Below are 18871 nucleotides of genomic sequence, written 5' to 3' on the forward strand. Positions count from 1 at the left end.
ATTAAACTCTGACAGGGAGCTAAATGATTTTGTAATAACTAGGAACAAAGTAGAGGAGAATTGTTGAAGTTAAACATAAGAAAGGCACCTGGTGTGGATGGGATATATCCAGTTATATTAAAGGGGACAGCAAAGGAAGTAAGTAAACCGTTAGCCATAATTATGAGAGCATCGATGGACTTAGGGGAGGTCCCCGTGGACTGGAGATGTGCAAATGTATCAAAGGGTGACACAAGTAATTACAGACCTGTTAGTTTAACTTCTGTTCTGGGGAAAATAATGGAGTCACTGGTTAAAGTCACTTGTACTTCATGCCACATTGCTCTAATTTGTACAGTAGTCTTCTATGTGCAACGGTATTAAAAGTTTTCCTGAAATCCAACTATATTGTATCAAAATTATTTTTTGCATCCAGTTCCTTTGTGACCACATCATAGTATCCAATCAAATTGGATACTATGATATATCCAATAGTATCCAATCGAATTCTTCAACTAACCCGTATACTCATGAGCAGTCATTTCTTAATGGTATTTTTATGCTGAGATGAATGCGCATATGCTCAATTACCTCAGCGGCATGTCACGTGCGGAAAACGAAACCATGAGTGAATCGGCTGGGCGGTGGCTTTTGCGGGATTTCCCCGTAATTACCCACGCTCTGATTCCACACAGTCAAACTGGTTTGTGCATCTACATAGTTATATAAACTAAATCCCAGTCATACTGTACGTTAGTTCTCAGTATATCTTACCAAATGTTCATCTGATTGAAAGGTGCGATATCTGTAAGTTCATGTACATTATATTGATTAACCGTTAGGTATTTCTTTTGGCCTAGGGGTACTGTGAAAAAAATACTGAGACAGTAAGGGCGCCATGAACCGAGAAAGGTTGGGAACCTCTGCTGTAGGTCATGGGGTTTTGTCAATGACATACAGGAATTTTGCTAGTAGGGAAAATGAGGTGGTTATCCCTTTGTATAAGGTCACTTCTTGAGTACTGTGTACAGGTCTGGAGGACTCATTTTAAGAAGGATGTAGAGTTACTTGAGCGAATATAGAGAAGGGTAACAAGATTGGTGAGGTGAACGAAGGGGTCCTCTTACCATAAAAGGCTTAAGTTCTGCTAACCCCAGGGGTTCACATCTGGTGAGTATGGGCTTGGCACACCCAGTGTCCTGAGCTGGATATCATCATTCTTCTCTTCCTTGGTGTGATTCCTTTCTACTTTTGACTCTCTCTCTCTCTCTCTCTCTCTCTCTCTCTCTCTCTCTCAGGGTAACTCGAAAGTTTTTTTTTTTTTTTTTTTTTTTTTGGCTGGTGCAGCATAAGCCTTAGGCTTCCTTGCACCATAAAGCTAATAATAATAATAATAATAATAAAGAAGCATTGTTGTATCATCTAAACAAGACTGCAGTAATAATTCAGAACAGCATGGGTTTGTTAAGGGGAAGTCTTCTCTGACCAATTTGATTGGATACTATGATGTGGTCACAAAGGAACTGGATGCAGAAAATAATTTTGATACCATATAGTTGGATTTCAGGAAAACTTTTAATACCGTTGCACATAGAAGACTAGTGTACAAATTAGAGCAATGTGGCATGAAGTACAAGTTGCTGCAATGGATAAAAGGATGGTTGTGTGGGAGAAGACAGAGGGTGGTAATCAATGGGCACTGCTCTTTGTGGACTAATGTTATTAGTGTAGTCCCACAGGGTTCGGTTTTGGGTGCACTGTTGTTTTGTATATTTATGAATGATATTGATGAAGGTATATCAGGCTTAATGTTGAAGTTTGCAGATGATACAAAGGTTGGCAAGGTTGTTAATCACAGTATGCTACTGCAAAAGGATCTGGAAAAGTTGGGCAGATGGGCTAAGGAGTGGCAACTGGAGTTTAACATTGACAAACACAACGTACTGAATATGGGTAGCAGTAACCTCAGAGGGTAATGGAGAGTGAAAGATACCTGGGGGTAATTGTGCAGTCAGGTATGAAGTTTTCTGAACAGTGCAGACAGGCTGCAAGAGTAGCTCATGGGGTCTTCTCAATGATATACAAGAATTTTACTAGCAGGGATAAGGAGGTGATTATCCCCTTGTATAAGGCAATGGCCACACCTTGAGTGCTTTGATTAACATTGACAAATGCAAAGTACTGTGTATGGGTAACAGTAACCGCAGATTAACATACCAACTGTGCGGTATTACACTCAGGGAAGTGGAGAATGAAAAAGATCTGGGGATAATTGTCAGATATGAAGTTTTCTGAGCAGTGCAGACATGCCATAAGAGTAGCTATACAGGAATTTTGCTAGCAGGGATGATGAGGTTATTATCCTCTTGTATAAGGCAGTGGTCAGGCCACACCTTGAGTACTGCATACAGGTTTGGAGGCCTCGTTTTAGGAAGGATACAGAGTTGCTGGAACGAGATTGGTGAGTGGAACAAAGGATATCTCTTACCAAGAAAGCTGTAAATTCTGGAAATTGCAGTGTCTGGTACTAGGCACCTGTGAGGTGATTTAATTGAGATGTATAAGGCCTTGTATGGATTGAGCAGGCTCAATGCTGATGGGATTCTTCCTCTTGCTCATATTACAAAATTGAGGGGGAATTAACCGAAATGAGGAAAGGTAATTGTTGAATAGATATGCAGAAATTTGCCTTCAGCCAGCGGGTAGTTGATTGCTGGAACAAACTTCCATCTGTTGTTGTGGAAGCCGAGAGCTTAAATAAATTCAAGAAAGAAGTGGACAAACTTTTGAAATGAATGGATGGGTGAAATAAGGTGGATTATTTTTATTTTTTTTATTTTTTTTGGCTGATGCTGTATAAGCTTGCTTTCTTGCATCACATGCCTCCGCTAATACTAATCGTTCTGAAAGAGGCAAGTAAAATTATATGAAAGACCATCTACTGAGAGTCAAGTTATTACATTTATACAGATGGACAAAGAAATAATAATTGCTGGATTTCTATTAGTCCAATTTTAATCATATTTTGCGTGGCCTGACAATCCTTCTAAAATGCCAAACATTAAGTTTTATGAAAATTCATCAAATACCATACATGCTAATGCTCCTAATAAGGGTGCCTCCCTAGTCAGGTGGGCAGGAGCAGCAATGCGTAGTACTTGATTAGACTGGGGTTCGAGCCCATGACCACCAAATATGGAGAATGCAGAAAGGTCAGGGAATGACCACCACATATCCCCGGAGCAATATGGCCTTAGTTGCTAATGCTCCTAAAAAACCAAATAACAATAACAACAGCTCCTAATAAGTTCCCTTCCTGGGTGATTTAGGATGACAGTGGAGGCAATTAAACAGTCAGTTGGATAGGTGCCAATGTGATTATTTTATTTTATTTATTTATTTTCATTTTATTATTTATTCACTTTATTTTTTCCTTTGGTTGGTGCAACAAAAGCCTCAGTCTTCCTTGCACCACTTGGCTAATACTCTCTTTAATGGTAACACATTTTGTAACCATCCAGTTTCATTTGATAAAATGCTCTAAATAAAGAAACCTGGCAAAATTAATAGAAGTAATAAAGTGACTTTAATTTATCTTTAGTTCTTCTGTCTTTAATTTATCTTTGATACTACAGCCTATATTACACAAATATATACAGTATTTGATATAAAAATTGTTAAAGGTTAAAGTTGAAATGAACGCTATTTAATGTTAGTAATAATTTACGAAAGAATTTTGTTTTTCTAGCTGCCATTTGATGATGAGCATGTGCCTACTCTCTTCAGGAAAATAAAATGTGAGTAGACAATGTTTTATGTTTTCCACTGAGCCGTTTTTAGCCCTTTCATGAATGAGTTTATAAGCTGTGTGTGTGTGTGTGTGTGTGTGTGTGTGTGTGTGTGTGTGTGTGTGTGTGTGTGTGTGTGTGTGTGTGTGTGTGTGTGTGTGTGTGTGTGTGTTTTCAAAGTGAGTTTTTTTAAATTTAAAAAATTTGTAAGAATGAAAAATTTGTATTTAAATGATTTTAAATATTAATTTATTCTTATTTTGGTTTGGTTGTCCAATATTAAAGTGAAATTATTTCAAAATTCAAAATCAGAATTATAGCATCTTCTCATAAAGCTATTTTTATCAATTTGTATGTTTCTGTTGCTTTTCTCTAACAAACTTCTGTTGCACTTTTCTCAAACAATTCTATTCAGTAAATCACTCATTTGAAAATACATTGAAACACATAAAACACCATCCATTCAACATGCGCTCCATTAACAAACTCATCTGAAATCTCAACTGGATGGTTAAGCAAAACTTGGTTCGGAAGAATGGAATATAGCATAATCAGCTAATGTGCTTTTTCCCACTTAAAATGATTGTTTTGTTATATGTATTTTTATGTACTTCCTTTTCCTTGTATTTCATATTCACATCAGAAAGAATAAATGTATATGTGTAATAGATGTGTATTCATTTTGCTGTATTATGATAATAGCAATAATTTTGCTGTGTTAAATATGTATTGATCATTATTCTCTCTCTCTCTCTCTCTCTCTCTCTCTCTCTCTCTCTCTCTCTCTCTCTCTCTCTCTCTCTCTCTCAGATTATTCAAAACCACTGTTTCATCACTGCATTATGTCAATTTATTAGTTCAATCCTTTCTTGTTGAGTAAAAAAGGTCTGGGTTCAGATGTTGTGTGTTAGGGGAAATTTTCTGGAATTATTCACATGGTGTTAAGTTGATTGGTACCAGGTGGAGCACATGGTTTCTCATTGGGAATCCCCTGTGTTTTTTTTTACAAGTGGAGCATCTTATCTCATTATATTTCACAGTATTTCTCTCATAATTTCAGTTAAGTATTTCATATACAGAAGCAGTCATTGAAATCATTGAAGACGTATTATTGCCTGTGTTACGTGGCGTCTCCGTAGCCAGGTGGGCAGGAGCGGCAGTGCGTAACACACGCTTCTTGATTAGACAGGGGTTCGAGCCCGTGACCACCAAATACAGAGGATGCGGAAAGGTCAGGGAATGACCACCGCATATCCCCGGAGCAATATGGCCATAGTTGCTGATGCTCCTAAAAACCAAATAACAACAATAACATAACAGCCTGTTTCACAAAATATTGTATTTTACTTGAGCCAGTCTAGTGACTACTTAGTGAAGTACTGTTTGCAACTTCTCAAATGAAGAATGAAAAGAGAAGAGGTTAATTTTCATAAAATCCTGATGGCTAAATTTGAAATCTTAAGATTTTCTTGACTTTAAGAGTTAATTCGTTCCTAGTGTGTGCTCGTAAAGCGGGAATTTTTTTCCCATAGACATAATGTTAAAAATAGGGTTTACGTTATCAACAATGAAATTAGTTAGATAATTAGTTTATGTTTAAACAATGATTGATTTATCCAAAGAAATGAAAACGTAGCCTGTAAAATCAAGCAAATTATAATAATAGAGAAATTATTTATGACTTACAAATGTTAAAGAATGTTTATTCTTCATCATCATCATTGACTAAATGCACACTCATTGATCACTCATTATTGGCTCGGCACTCGTTGGTTTGTTGCACAAGGAGTCATCTTCTTCAGAAATGCTTCAGGAGGCATTTATTTCTAAGATAATGTTCTCTTTTCTTTATAAATTTCAATAGCATGAGCATGCATAAGCATTTTTTAACGAATGCACAAATTGCAACTAACACGATTTGCACGGAGTAACAAGTTTACAAAGCTTAAAAAAAGGAATGAAGAGAAGATTATGAATTTATTTATGTTTCTTATACGAATGAAGATTTCAGTAAAGGGGAAACACATTTCACCATAATAATGTAAAAAACCACACAATTTCAGCTATCGGTATTTTCGCAAATGCAGTACCATCGAGTTTACTACCCGTTTATAATTGCTTGCAGTAACAGAAAAGCCCAATAAACCAGAAAGTGCAAATTGCTTTTTTTGTTTTATGGTCGTGACTTCCAGAAATGTGCTTTAGGAAAATATCACAAAGCTGTTCAAAATTGGTTCTTATAACATATGATAACAATGTAAGTGTAGTGTGTTTAATGATTTGATTTGGTAACTAAAAAATTTACACTATAAAAACGACCTTTTAGGGAGTTGTATAGCATAAATTTGAACTTCCGAGGTCATGGAATTAATTACCAAAAAATAATGTGGTCGTGTAATTAATTACCAAAAAACAATATTTTCACGATACGATGGTAATGGATTAATATTGTAAAGCGGGGTACACTGTATTGTATAGCTATGCGCGTGGTTTGAAATGTGGTATTTGTGAATGTTTAACATTCATTTTTTGCAATTAATGTTCATACTTTCGATTTTGTTGATACTTGAAAAAAAAACAAAAAAACTCGTAAAGTGAGAACTGCCTGTATCAGATATCTCTCTCTCTCCCTTTTTAAGAATATAAGACTATAAAAACTGAACTGTAGTTATATTTTTCTGTTTTGGGGTTTACACACTTCTCATTTTAATATCTGTAATTTCTAACAAATCAATAAACAGATTATAATTATCATTAAAAAAGTCTGATTACATTATTTTTATAGAACAAGTAGTATTCACAACATTGACTGAAAAATAACGCATATCTTGAATCATAAGTTCTTGTATCATTTACGCTCTTGCGCAGTAAGATAAGATAGCCATCTAAGAATTCTAATACCGCTGGTAACCTTTCATAAACAAACTTAGTTCAATCACACAACAGGGGCCTCTGTAGCCAGGTGGGAAGGAGAAGCAGTGCGTAGCACACGCTTCTTGATTAGACCGGGGTTCGAGCCCGTCACCACCAAATACGGAGGGTGCGGAAAGGTCAGGGAATGACCACCACATATCCCGGAGCAATATGGGCTTAGTTGCTAATGCTCCTAAAAAAAAAAAAAAAAAAAAAAAATATCACACAACTTGGCTGTCTAGGCTCCATGAAAAAACAAAATCTCCTAAAAATAACAGAATTATACAGTGTGGTTATAATGTCTTTTTAAAAATTTGTAGTAAAGAATCTGTAAGGTCTTTTCTTATATTAAAAATCTGTAATAAGAATGCCATATTCAAAACAGTCCTCCTTGAACAAGGCAGTCTTCTTACATTTCTTTGTATTTGAAATACTGCAACAACAACACTATAATGATAGTGGTGAAGAAAAGTAAGAACATATATGTAGAACTAATGGTATTTCAAATACAAAGAAATGTAAGAAGACTGCCTTGTTCAAGGAGGACTGTTTTGAATATTGTTACACATGTTATAAAAATGGCCACCTCACTCTTAAACCTAGATGTGTTTAACTTCACAGAATGTAATTAATTCAGTAAATTCAGAGAATCAAAGCAGTATAAAATCAGAAAACTGAAACTAATGTGCGTTGCCACATTAGTTTTAGCTTTCTGATTTGCCCCTTGTGTTTCCAGAATCTCTGGAATATTGTTTGCTAAACCTTACAGGTAAGTTTGCGTATATTTCCATATCACATTAATCGTCTCGATAAGGTGGAACCACAGTTTTATTAAAGTCATTGTGATCGTCCATGATGGATCATTATCAAGGTTGCCAAATGTTGGTTATTCACCATCATCTGGATGAATGAAGTTCATTTTCACCTAAATGGTGCTTTACTAACTGAGAATTTTTGGGCTAAAGAAAATTCTGCAATCACTGAAGAACCACTTCGTTCATTTAAGATAACAATACAGTGCAACTTTACATCACACTTTATTATTGGACCTTTCTTCAGTGAAAGGGATAATGCACATTTGGAAACATTCACAAATTAATGGAGCCTGATATTAAAGGTCTTTTACAGACTAAGATTATCCCAACATTAAGTGAATGCACTCTGTTTGATCACAGTATTCATGCCAAGTGATGCTATACCTCCACATTTAAAACAGTATGAAGAATACATTATCAGTTGTAATTTTTATCCTTAGTCTTCCACATCTCTTCCCTTGCAGATTTCCATAGCAGATCTCAAATAGTCAGTCCATTAGGTGGTTGTTAGCTTTCCAACTAATGTGCTCAAGGCAGCTGCAGATAATATACAACATAATTCTCTGACTAAATCACCTATCAGAGAATGAGGGATAACACAAAAAACTAATTGTTAATATTATACTGTAATTTTCTGTAAACTGTAGTGTGTTAAATTAGTAATAAATGTTGAATTTTGAATCACTTTTTTTGCTCTTTTGTAGCCATTTATTGGCCATTTTTAATTTTTAACTGATATTTTAGTTTTTAAGACAATATTTTTAAACTTTAAGTTCTCAAATGAACTGAACTGAACTATTCAAACAAACAGTTCCTTGGGGGAGCTTATAGTTTCAAGTTATAGATTTTTAAAGTAGAAAAATACTTTATAAGCACCCTGCATCTTCAAATAATCAAATATCCTTGCTCCTTGGTGTTGAGCATTACATAAACGTCCCATATCTTATTCTTTCCTTAAGATTTAGATTTTCTTTAAGATTTTATACAGTTTGCCATTTAATACCTTCAAAATTGAGTGCCTTTAAATTTTTTTTTTAACTTCAATTCCTTAGCATTGCTAAAGACAGATGGAATAAAGGGATGGTTGAGTGGAAAGAACAGAGGTGATTTGGTTATTAATGGGTATTGCTTATAAGCTAGCAGGGATAAGGAGGTAATTATCCCATTGTATTATGCAATGGTCAGGCAACATCTTGAGTACTGCATACAGGTCTGGAGGCCTCATTTTAGGAAGGATATAGAGCTTCTGGAATGGGCAAAAAGATTAGTGAGGGGGATCAAAAGGGTGCTCTTACCAAGAAAGGCTTCAGTTCTGCAAATTGCAGCATTTGGAGACTAGGCATCTGTGATGTGATCTGATTGAGGTGTTTAAGGCTTTGAATGGATTAAGTAATCACAGTGCTGAGGGAGTCTTCCTCTTGCTCAGACTATGCACATGAGGGGGCATAAATTCAAATTGAGGAAGGATGGTTGCAGACTAGATCTGCAGAAGTTTGCCTTTAGCCAGTGTGTGGTTGATTGCTGAAACAAACTTCTATCTGTTGTTGTGGAAGTGGAGAGTTCAAGGAAGAACTAGACAAAGTATTGGAGGGAATGGATAGGTGAAATGTGATTTTTTTTGCTGATACTGTATAAACTTACTTTCTTGCATCATTTCCACTACTAATACTAAGATCTTGCTTCCTAGCATCACTTGCAATCACTAATTCTAATTATGAAATCAGTACTGTTTTTGGATATGAAATTACTCTCATGCATATACGGTGGGACCAACTGATGATGCTACCAACATCAAATTCAAAATGGAAAGCATTCAAAGAATTTATCTTGGAAGTTACTAGGCTTTACATAACTACGAAATATTGTTCAAGGTTTAGGCCTAAATGGATGTCAGATGAACTAATGAGACATATAGCAGAGAAGAAAAATGCATGGGATACATATAAATTAATGGGTGACATGGAAGCCTATGATAGATATAAGCTGGTCTGTAACGAAGTCACAAAGGAGATTAGGCAGGCAAAGGCAGATTATGAGAAATCTTTGGCAAAGGATACAAAGAAAAACAGCAAAGAGTTCTTTACCTATGTAAACTCTAGAAGGAAAGGGATGAATCAGATTGGCCCACTGGATATTGATGGTTCAACAGTTGATGATTCTGCTCAGGTGGCTAACAAACTAAATGAGTATTTTGCATCTACATTCACACATGAGGAGCTATTCAGGGAGGGGAATGCCAGAGATGAATTAAACTCTGGCAGTGAGCTAGATGATTTTGTAATAATTGAGAGGAAAGTGGAGGAGAAATTGGTGAAGATAAACATAAAAAAGGCACCCGGGGTGGATGGGATCTATCCAGTTATATTAAAGGAGGCTACAAAGGAAGTAAGCAAATCCTTAGCCATAATTATGAGAGCTTCTTTGGACTCAGGGAAGATACCCATGGACTGGAGATGTGCAAATGTGATCTTAATTCACAAAGGAGGATCAAAGAGTGACACAAGTAATTATAGACCTATCAGTTTAACTTCTGTTCCAGGAAAATTAATGGAGGCACTGGTTAAAGAAGCACTGCAGGATCATCTAGACAAGACTTCAGTTATAGCTCGGACACGGCATGGTTTTGTTAAGGGAGAGTCTTGCCTGACCAATTTGATTGGATACTATGATGTGGTCACAAAGGAACTGGATGCAGGGAATAACTTTGATATCATATATTTGGATCTCAGAAAGGCTTTTGATACTGTTGTACATGGAAGACTGCTGAACAAAAAGAGCAGTGTGGCATTGGAGGAAAATTGCTGCTATGGATAAGGGGATGTTTGAGTGGGAAAAGACAGAGAGTGGTAATCAGTGGACACTGCTCATCGTGGATTAATGTTATTAGTGGTGTCCCTCAGGGTTCAGTGTTGGGTCCATTGTTGTTTTCTGTATTTATAAATGATATTGATGATGGTATATCAAGCTTAATGTCCAAGTTTGCAGATGATATGAAGGTTGGCAGGGTTGTTAAGGACACTAATGACAGTATGCTGCTGCAACAGGATCTAGAAAAGTTGAGCAGATGGGTTGAGAGGTGGCAAATGAAGTTTAACATTGACAAATGTAAAGTACTACATATGGGAAGCAGTAACCCCCAAGTAACGTATCAACGCTATGGTACTACATTGACAGTGGTAGAGAATGAAAAGGACCTGGGGGTAATTGTGCAGGCAGATATGAAGTTTTCTGAGCAGTGCAGACAGTCTACAAGAGTAGCTCATGGTGTCTTGTCAATGATATACAGGAATTTTTCTAGCAGGGATAAGGAGGTGATTATCCCCTTGTATAAGGCAATGGTCAGGCCACACCTTGAGTACTGTACATAGGACTGGAGTCCTCATTTTAAGAAGGATGTAGAGCTGTTGGAATGAGTACAGAGAAGGCAACAAGATTAGTGAATGGAACAAATGGTTGCTCTTACGAAAAAAGACTTAAGTTTTGCAAATTACAGTATCTGGAGACTAGGCACCGGCGAGGTGATCTGATAGAGGTGTATAAGGCCTTGAATGGTTTGAGCATGCTCAATGCCAATGGGATTCTTCATCTTGCTCAGAATAATCACCTAAGAGGGCATAAATTCAAATTGAGGAAAGACATATGCAGGATAGATGTGCGGAAGTTTGCCTTTAGCCAGCGAGTAGTTGGTTGGTGGAACAGACTTCCATCCTTTGTTGTGGAAGTTAGCCTAAATAAATTTAAGGCTGAGCTGGACAGGTATCTGGATCGAACGGAGGGTTGAAATGGGAGCATTTTTTTTTCTGATGTTGCATAAGCTTGCTTTCTTGCATCATATGCCTGTACTAATGCTAATAAAATATTTTTTGACTGTTAAGTTTGCAAGATGAATAAACTGATATCATTTACCAGTAGAATGCATAAAACCTTTATCTATTAAAACTTTATTCTGCATGTAAAATTATATGTCATCTGACATATAATTTTACATGTACTCATAAGTGATGTCAGTTAACAAACCTAACAGTTGTGACAAGTTTTATGCATGCATCACTTTTTCATGCCTTCATTCAGTAATTTTACCTTTTAAGTCAGTTTTTATGTTTTACTGCATTCTAATTTTATTGTGGGGATCTTTCACCTGCTACTGAAAAGCAAAACTGAATATTTGACCTTAATATTTGAGCTTTTGTTCAACTTAGACAGAAATAGTCTTATGTACTGTTCTGCCTAAGTAGCAAATATCTTTTCAAATTGTATAGTATTACCGATAAGGCAAATCTGCTATGCATTTAAAAATCTGAGATAATGCCAAGGCAGTTGTTTCTCATTAGCTAGCAGGTGGACAGCTGTTTCTCATCAGCTAACAAACATATTCTGAACAGATATTTTATCTAAGTAAACAGCTAAGTGGTGTATGGAAGTAAAACTTTCATTGAAACACAAAGACCATTATGTGTTCCTTCTATAATTGGGCTGTGTTCGCCCCACAGTACTGTGCTAGGAGATTGTAAAGTCTTATTTATATGCTTCACTATTTTTGATTTTGATAATTGGGATCTTACAGTACTTACTGAAGACTGATTTGGAGTATTTTGCTTTAAGGTTTGGTATTTGTTTCTAGTTAAACATAAGGCCAAGCCTTATGATTGAATACCCAGCCTCGGTCTTCAATGTGAGTAGAAAATAATCAAAACATATAAAATCACCCATATTCCATATCATCAAAATTAAATGCAGTAAAGCATTTGAATTTTAGTTTATTTCATCTACTGCATTAAAATATCCTCCTTGCAATCCTATATACTCTCCTCTCCTTTGTCAGTTCAGTTAAGAGAGAGAGAGAGAGAGAGAGAGACTGGTTAGTAGAAGTTTGAATAATTGAAGTCTGAACCCTTCTGAAAGTTTATGACCAGTGTTAGTAAATTAATTTAACCCTTCAATGGGCACATAAAAAAATCTGAGAACAGCAAAGTGCATGATCAGTTTTATACACTGAGTATTGAGGTAGCCGGAGAAATAATTTTCCCATAACAGGGGAAATTAGAGCAGAAACCAAAGCTTTCTTGGAAGGGAAATCAACTCAGGCATAGGTGTACATGCACTTTCTATGTAAAAAATGGAATTGTAAAGGATATTTTAAAGCTATACTTCTCCAGTTAAAAAGTAATTAATTAATGCCGATCAGAGGTAAATGTCATACTTGATATAATTCTATATATCAAGTATGACATTTATTAATATCAATAGTTTGCATTAATAAATAGTAGTTAATTATTTATTAAAATTATATCAGTAGTTCACATATACAGGGTGATTCACTACCAGTGCAACAAACTTCACTTCCAGGAGATGTAGGGGACACAAAGACAAATCGGAATCACATAGCATTGCAGGGTCCGAAATGCCTTCGTCATGCGGTAGAGGACGTTGAACGGGAGGTTGCGTGAGCAGCAATCCCACTGGAAGTCAGCATTTGTGAACCGTTTCTGTTGAAGAAACCAAGTAGTAAAAGTTCTCCAGAGTGGATAATCCGCAGGCTCCAATGATTGGACGCGTTGCAGATGGTATGAACTCATTTGGTTTGTTGACAGTATCCTCCATACAGTGGATTGGGAAATACCCAATCGTTGGCCTATCGCTCGAGTACTCGTACTCGGATTTCCTTCTGCAAGACATAGGACATTCTCCTCATTGTCTGGCGGCATCCTTGTCATTCGCTCTCGATTCATGGTACTTCTCGTGAAACAACCAGTCTCACGTAACCTTCTGTGCACATGTGCGAAAATCGTATGATGAGGAGCACGCCTGTGCAGGAAACGTTCCTGGTACAAGCGCAGAGCAGCGCGCCCATTACAGTCGGCAGCTCCATACGCGAGGTGCATGTCGGCCAGTTCAACGTTTGAATACTCGTCTATCCTACTACCTCGGGAACCAGTTCGCAAATGCTGACTTCCAGCGGGATCGCTGTTCACACGACCTCCTGTTCAATCCTCTACCGCATGACGAAGGCATTTTGGACCCTGCAATGCTATGTGATTCTGATTCGTCTTTGTGCCCCCTACACCTCCTGCAAATTTGTCGTACTGGTAGTGAATCACCCTGTATATAATTTTAAGAGATTTTAATTCAGTTTTCCTCTTTTTTTTTTTTTTTTTTTTAATATATATATATAAACTGCATCAAAATGTGCCTTATTGAGAGTTAAAAACCTCAGAGTATGTACGTTTTGTTTAATAGCTGGAATCTTTCCTATTCCTGATTATTTGAATAAAAGTGTAGTTAGTCTGTTAGTTCATATGTTACAAGTGGATCCAATGAAAAGAGCTACAATGGAAGATATCAAGTAAGCTTACTGAATTCATTGAATACTGAAACCTAATATAAATATTAGGTTTAGTTTACATAAATTTGACTGCTTTTGTTACAGATTTTCTTTCATTGTAAATGGATTATTTTTCATCAAAACTCATTCACGGCAAGACTTTCAAAGTGCTAATAATAAGATAAATCAAGAGGGACATAGAAATATATTTGTTATAACAAAATTTTCATTGAAATAGTATTTGTTGTGTAATAGGATTTTACTGTACTGTGAGCAGATTTTTTTATCTCCACATCCAGCGTCATTCAACTTCATTTTCTAATATGAGGCAAATTCTGTAGCAGTATAGAAAGCTTACATCCATTGAAATTTGAAGATCATCTGTATCACAACCAGTCTATTATCACATGGCTTTTAATAACTGCCATTGTTTCTATAGTCTGGTCAGTTCACTGTACACAAAAGCTTTCCTGGATTCAGACATTTTGTATGCTAGTATAGATTCTGTGTGGTGTGAGATAGTTGGAAGCAAAGATATAATGAGAGTGGGAGTAATCTACAGGCCAGATGATTGTGAAAATGATGATGAGAGTCTCTACATACAAATGGGATGGGCAGTTTAGCTTGAATGTCTTATTATGGGTGATTTTAATTTGCCTCTAATTGATTGGAGCAAATGGGAAGGTAACTCGACATGGGGACAAAATTTTTAAATCAAATAGATGGTGTTATTTGTATCAACATGTCAGGGAAAGTACTGGGGAAAAGAATATTCTAGACCTGATGATCACCCATGAACCAGATGACATAATAGGGCTGACAGTACAGGAACCAGTAGCAGGAAGTGATCATGGAATTCTGCGGTGAACGATGAAAAGACAGGTAGCAGTAGTTAAAGGCAAAGGAATGGATTATAATTTCAGGAAAGGAAATTATGACGGCTTAAGGTGCTACATGGCCTCTACAGAGAGTGAATACAATTGAATTATGATATACCTTTAAAACACTAATCACAGAAAAAAATACTCCACAGAGAGGATTCCAAGTTGGATGAATAATGAAGTTGCCAGATTACTTGAGCAGAAAAAGACAGCATGGAAAAGTTACAGAGCAATAAAAAGCACTGAAGCTTGTAACAGCTCCAAATTGATCAGTAATAGTGCCACAGAAAAGGTTATGCTGGCAAAGGCAGATTATGAGAAATTGCTGTTAAAGAGAGCAAAGGGTAGGAATAAGGAATTCTTCACATATATAAGAAGAGAAGGACAAGCCAACTTGGACCCTTATATAATGGACACGGGACAGTATTAGATGCCCCAGCTGATGTTGCAGATGAACTCAATAGTTACTTTGCATTGATATTTGCAGAAGGAAAACCCTTTAAGTTAATGAGAAATTATGGGAGTGAAGTTGAAAAATATGTAATTAATGATATTGAAATTTCACATGATTATTTGAAGAAACTTTCGTGCCTACAATGAGTAAGGCTCCTGGGGTTGATTGCATATACCCCATAATTTTAAGGGCAGTGTCAAGTTAGTCCATTGAGGCCAATTATGAGAGCATCACTGGGCTTGGGAGATTCTATTGCATTGAAAAAGTGCCAATGTATCTCCAATACATTAGGACAATTCTAAGAGTGTAGCGGGAAATTACTGACCAGTCAGTCTGACTTCAGTAATAGAGAAAATCATGGAGGCAATGATAAGGGTGGAATTCAGGATCATTTAGATAGAAATGGAATTCTGAAGGATATGCAGCATGGTTTTGTAAAGGGAAAATCATGTTTAACAAATCTGGTTAACTATTTTGACAGCTTCACTCATGAGCTGGATTTAGGGAATATATTGATATTGTTTATTTAGATTTCAGCAAAGCATTTCAGTCCCACATGAGTAGTTACTTTATAAGCTGGAATAGGATGGAATCACAGGGAAAATCCTTAGATGGATAGCAGGAGGCAGGGGGTTGTGATGAATGGTTATTCCTCCTTGGGTTAACATAAAAAGTGGGGTTCCCCAGGGATCAGTATTGGCACCACTGTTGTTTTTGATTTTCTTAAATGACATCGATGAAGAGATAGAAGGCATGATGTCTGAACTTGCAGATGATGTAAAGATTGGTAGAGTAGTTAATTAGTTAATTATCACCACCACGCAGAGCTTCTTCAGGGTGACCTAGATAGACTTCAGGGATGGTCAGAAAAGTGGCAGCTTTGCTTTAATCGAGCAAAGTGTAAGGTCTCACACCTGGGAAACAGTAACCTCAAAATAGCTTATACGTTTGATGGAGTTGAACTAAGGTCAGTAGTGGAAGAAATGGACTTGGGAGTTATGAAACAGTCAGACATGAAGTTCTCTGAGCATTGTAGACAGGTTGCAAAGAAGGCCAATGGTATCCTATTGATGATTTATCGAACATTTACTAATAGTGATAATTCACCATAATCCCATTATATAAGGCTATTTTTAGACCATACTTGGAATACTGGGAGGGAGTATATGATGAGAGCTTTGTCGATCAGTTCGGCCCTGGAAAGATTGTGTAAGGCTCAAGGGATAGAATTTTTTTCAGTCTGGACTGTACTTGTTAACAGGAGAGACTGCTTCTACAGGGATGGGATACACTTAAATAGAAAGGGTGCAAGGATATTTGCTGATGCTATCGAGGCAGTGTTAGGTGGGTCAGAAAACTGATAGCTTGGGGGGATTCAAGGACTAATAGTTTAACAGTAGCCGTAGGCAGAGGTGAAGGTGATTCTTGCACAACTTCTATTAGAATAAGTAGTAACCTGGATCGAGGGGTGTTGGGGGTTTCAGGGATGGATGGCAGTCATCGTGAAAGAGGTGGGTATATGGGATGTGTTAGAGTAATTAAGAATAAGAATAGGTGCATGTATACTTGCATGTATACCAATGCTAGAAGTATAGTAAATAAATTTGATGAATTTGAAGTGTTGGTCAAGAAATCAAAGGCGGATATTGTTGGGATATCAGAGACGTGGTGTCACACAGATATAAGGAATGCCGAACTGGAATTTGGGGAGTACAATGTGTACAGAAAGGATAGACAGGATAGGAAGGGAGGAGATGTTATGCTGTTAATAAAGAAAAACATAAAATCAAAAGAAGTGCATCCAGTTGATATAGATGAACAGTGCACTGTTGAGTCAGTTTGGTGTGACATAAGCACTGCGAAAGCAAAAATAAGAGTAGGAGTGTGTTATAGGCCTAATGACTTGAATGGGTACAATGAACAATTGTACAGAGAAATAGAGTGGGATTTTAACTTCCCAGATATTGACTGGAACTTGTGGGTTGGGCACTCACACACTAGTCAGACTTTTGTGGATTTATTGGATGATTGTTTTCTGCAGCAGCATGTTCGAGAGGCAACCAGAGAAAGTAATACACTTGATCTGGTTATCAGCAGTGATCATTCGTGTATTAGGAATTTGCAGATAAAAGAACCACTAGGTGGCAGTGATCACAGTGTACTGACGTGGGATTTACTTAAAGATTTAATTACCATCAGGGGTAAAGGAAAGGGTTTTTGCTTCCGTAAAGGCGAGTACAGTGATCTCAAAAAGTTTTTAAATTCTGTACAGTGGGATCAACTGACGATGTTACCAACACTAAATTCTAAGTGGGAAGCATTCAAGGAATTAATTGTGGAAGCTACTAAAAGGTTCATACCTATTAAGAAATATTGTTCAAGGTTTAGGCCTAAATGGTTGTCAAATGAACTAATGAGACTCGTAACAGAGAAGAAAAATGCATGGGATGCATATAAATTATCAAGCGACTCAGAAGCCTATGGCAGATATAAGTTAATCTGTAATCAAGTCACAAAGGAGGTTCGGCAGGCGAAGGCGGATTACGAGAAATCCTTGGCAAAAGATGCTAAGAAAAACAGCAAGGATTTCTTTACTTATATAAACTCTAAAAGGAAGGGGATGAATCTGATTGGTCCACTTGACATCGATGGTTCGACTGTTGATGATCCTGCTCAGATAGCAAACAAACTGAATGAGTATTTTGCATCTACATTCACACGTGAGGAATTATTAAGGTTTGAAAATGGCAGAAGGTTATCAAATTGTAGCAAGATACTTAATGATTTTGTAATAACTGAGAGCAAAGTGGAATAGAAATTGTTGAAGTTAAATGTAAGAAAAGCACCTGGGGTGGATGGGATCTATCCAATTATATTAAAGGAGGCGGCAAAGCAACTAAGCAAACCCTTAGCCATAATTATGAGAGCATCCTTGGGCACGGGGGAGGTTCCCACGGACTGTGGAGATGTGCAAATGTATCCCCAATTCACAAAGGGTGACACGAATAATTACAGACCAGTTAGTTTAACTTCTGTTCCGGGTAAAATAATGGAGTCGCTGGTTAAAGATGCATTGCAGGATCATCTAGACAAGACTGCAGAAATAATTCAGACACAGCATGGTTTTGTTAAGGGAAAGTCTTGTCTGACAAATTTGATAGGATATTATGATGTGGTTACAAAGGAACTGGATGCGAAAAATAATTTTGATATCATATATTTGGATTTCAGGAAAGCTTTTGACACTGTTGCGCATGGAAGGCTATTGTACAAATTGGAGCAGAATGGTATTAAGGGTAAGTTGCTACAATGGATAAAAGGATGGTTAAGTGCTAGAAGACAGAGGGTGGTAATCAATGGGTGCTGCTCTTCTTGGACTAATGTTATTAGTGGAGTCCCACAGGGTTCGGTGTTAGGTCCACTGTTGTTTTGTATATTTATCAATGATATTGATGAAGGTATATCAGGTTTAATGTCAAAGTTTGCAGATGATACAAAGGTTGGCAGGGTTGTTAATGACAGTAATGGCAGTGTGCTACTGCAACAGGATCTAGATAATTTGGGCATATGGGCTAAGAAGTGGCAACTGAAGTTTAACCTTGACAAATGCAAAGTACTACATATGGGTAGAAGTAACCCCAGAGAAACGTACCAACTGTGTGGTACTACACTTAAGGTGGTAGAAAATGAAAAAGACCTGGGAGTAATTGCGCAGGCAG

General features: G+C 36.9%; 1 protein-coding gene across 3 annotated transcripts in view; it reads left to right on the forward strand.

Annotated features, from left to right (window-relative positions):
- The window catches only part of AMPKalpha (AMP-activated protein kinase alpha subunit), a 163844-nt gene that overhangs the window by 73521 nt on the left and 71452 nt on the right, over nt 1-18871 (forward strand). For all 3 annotated transcript variants that reach the window (XM_090384992.1, XM_090384984.1, XM_090384977.1), the window contains exons 7-8: nt 3728-3776; nt 13733-13838. In XM_090384992.1, the coding sequence (XP_090241118.1) occupies nt 3728-3776; nt 13733-13838 (155 nt within the window). The remainder of the gene's footprint in view (nt 1-3727; nt 3777-13732; nt 13839-18871) is intronic.

This window comes from Mastigoproctus giganteus, chromosome 1 (assembly GCF_048544385.1).
Source record: "Mastigoproctus giganteus isolate SK-2022 chromosome 1, ASM4854438v1, whole genome shotgun sequence".
Lineage (NCBI taxonomy): Eukaryota > Metazoa > Arthropoda > Arachnida > Uropygi > Thelyphonidae > Mastigoproctus > Mastigoproctus giganteus.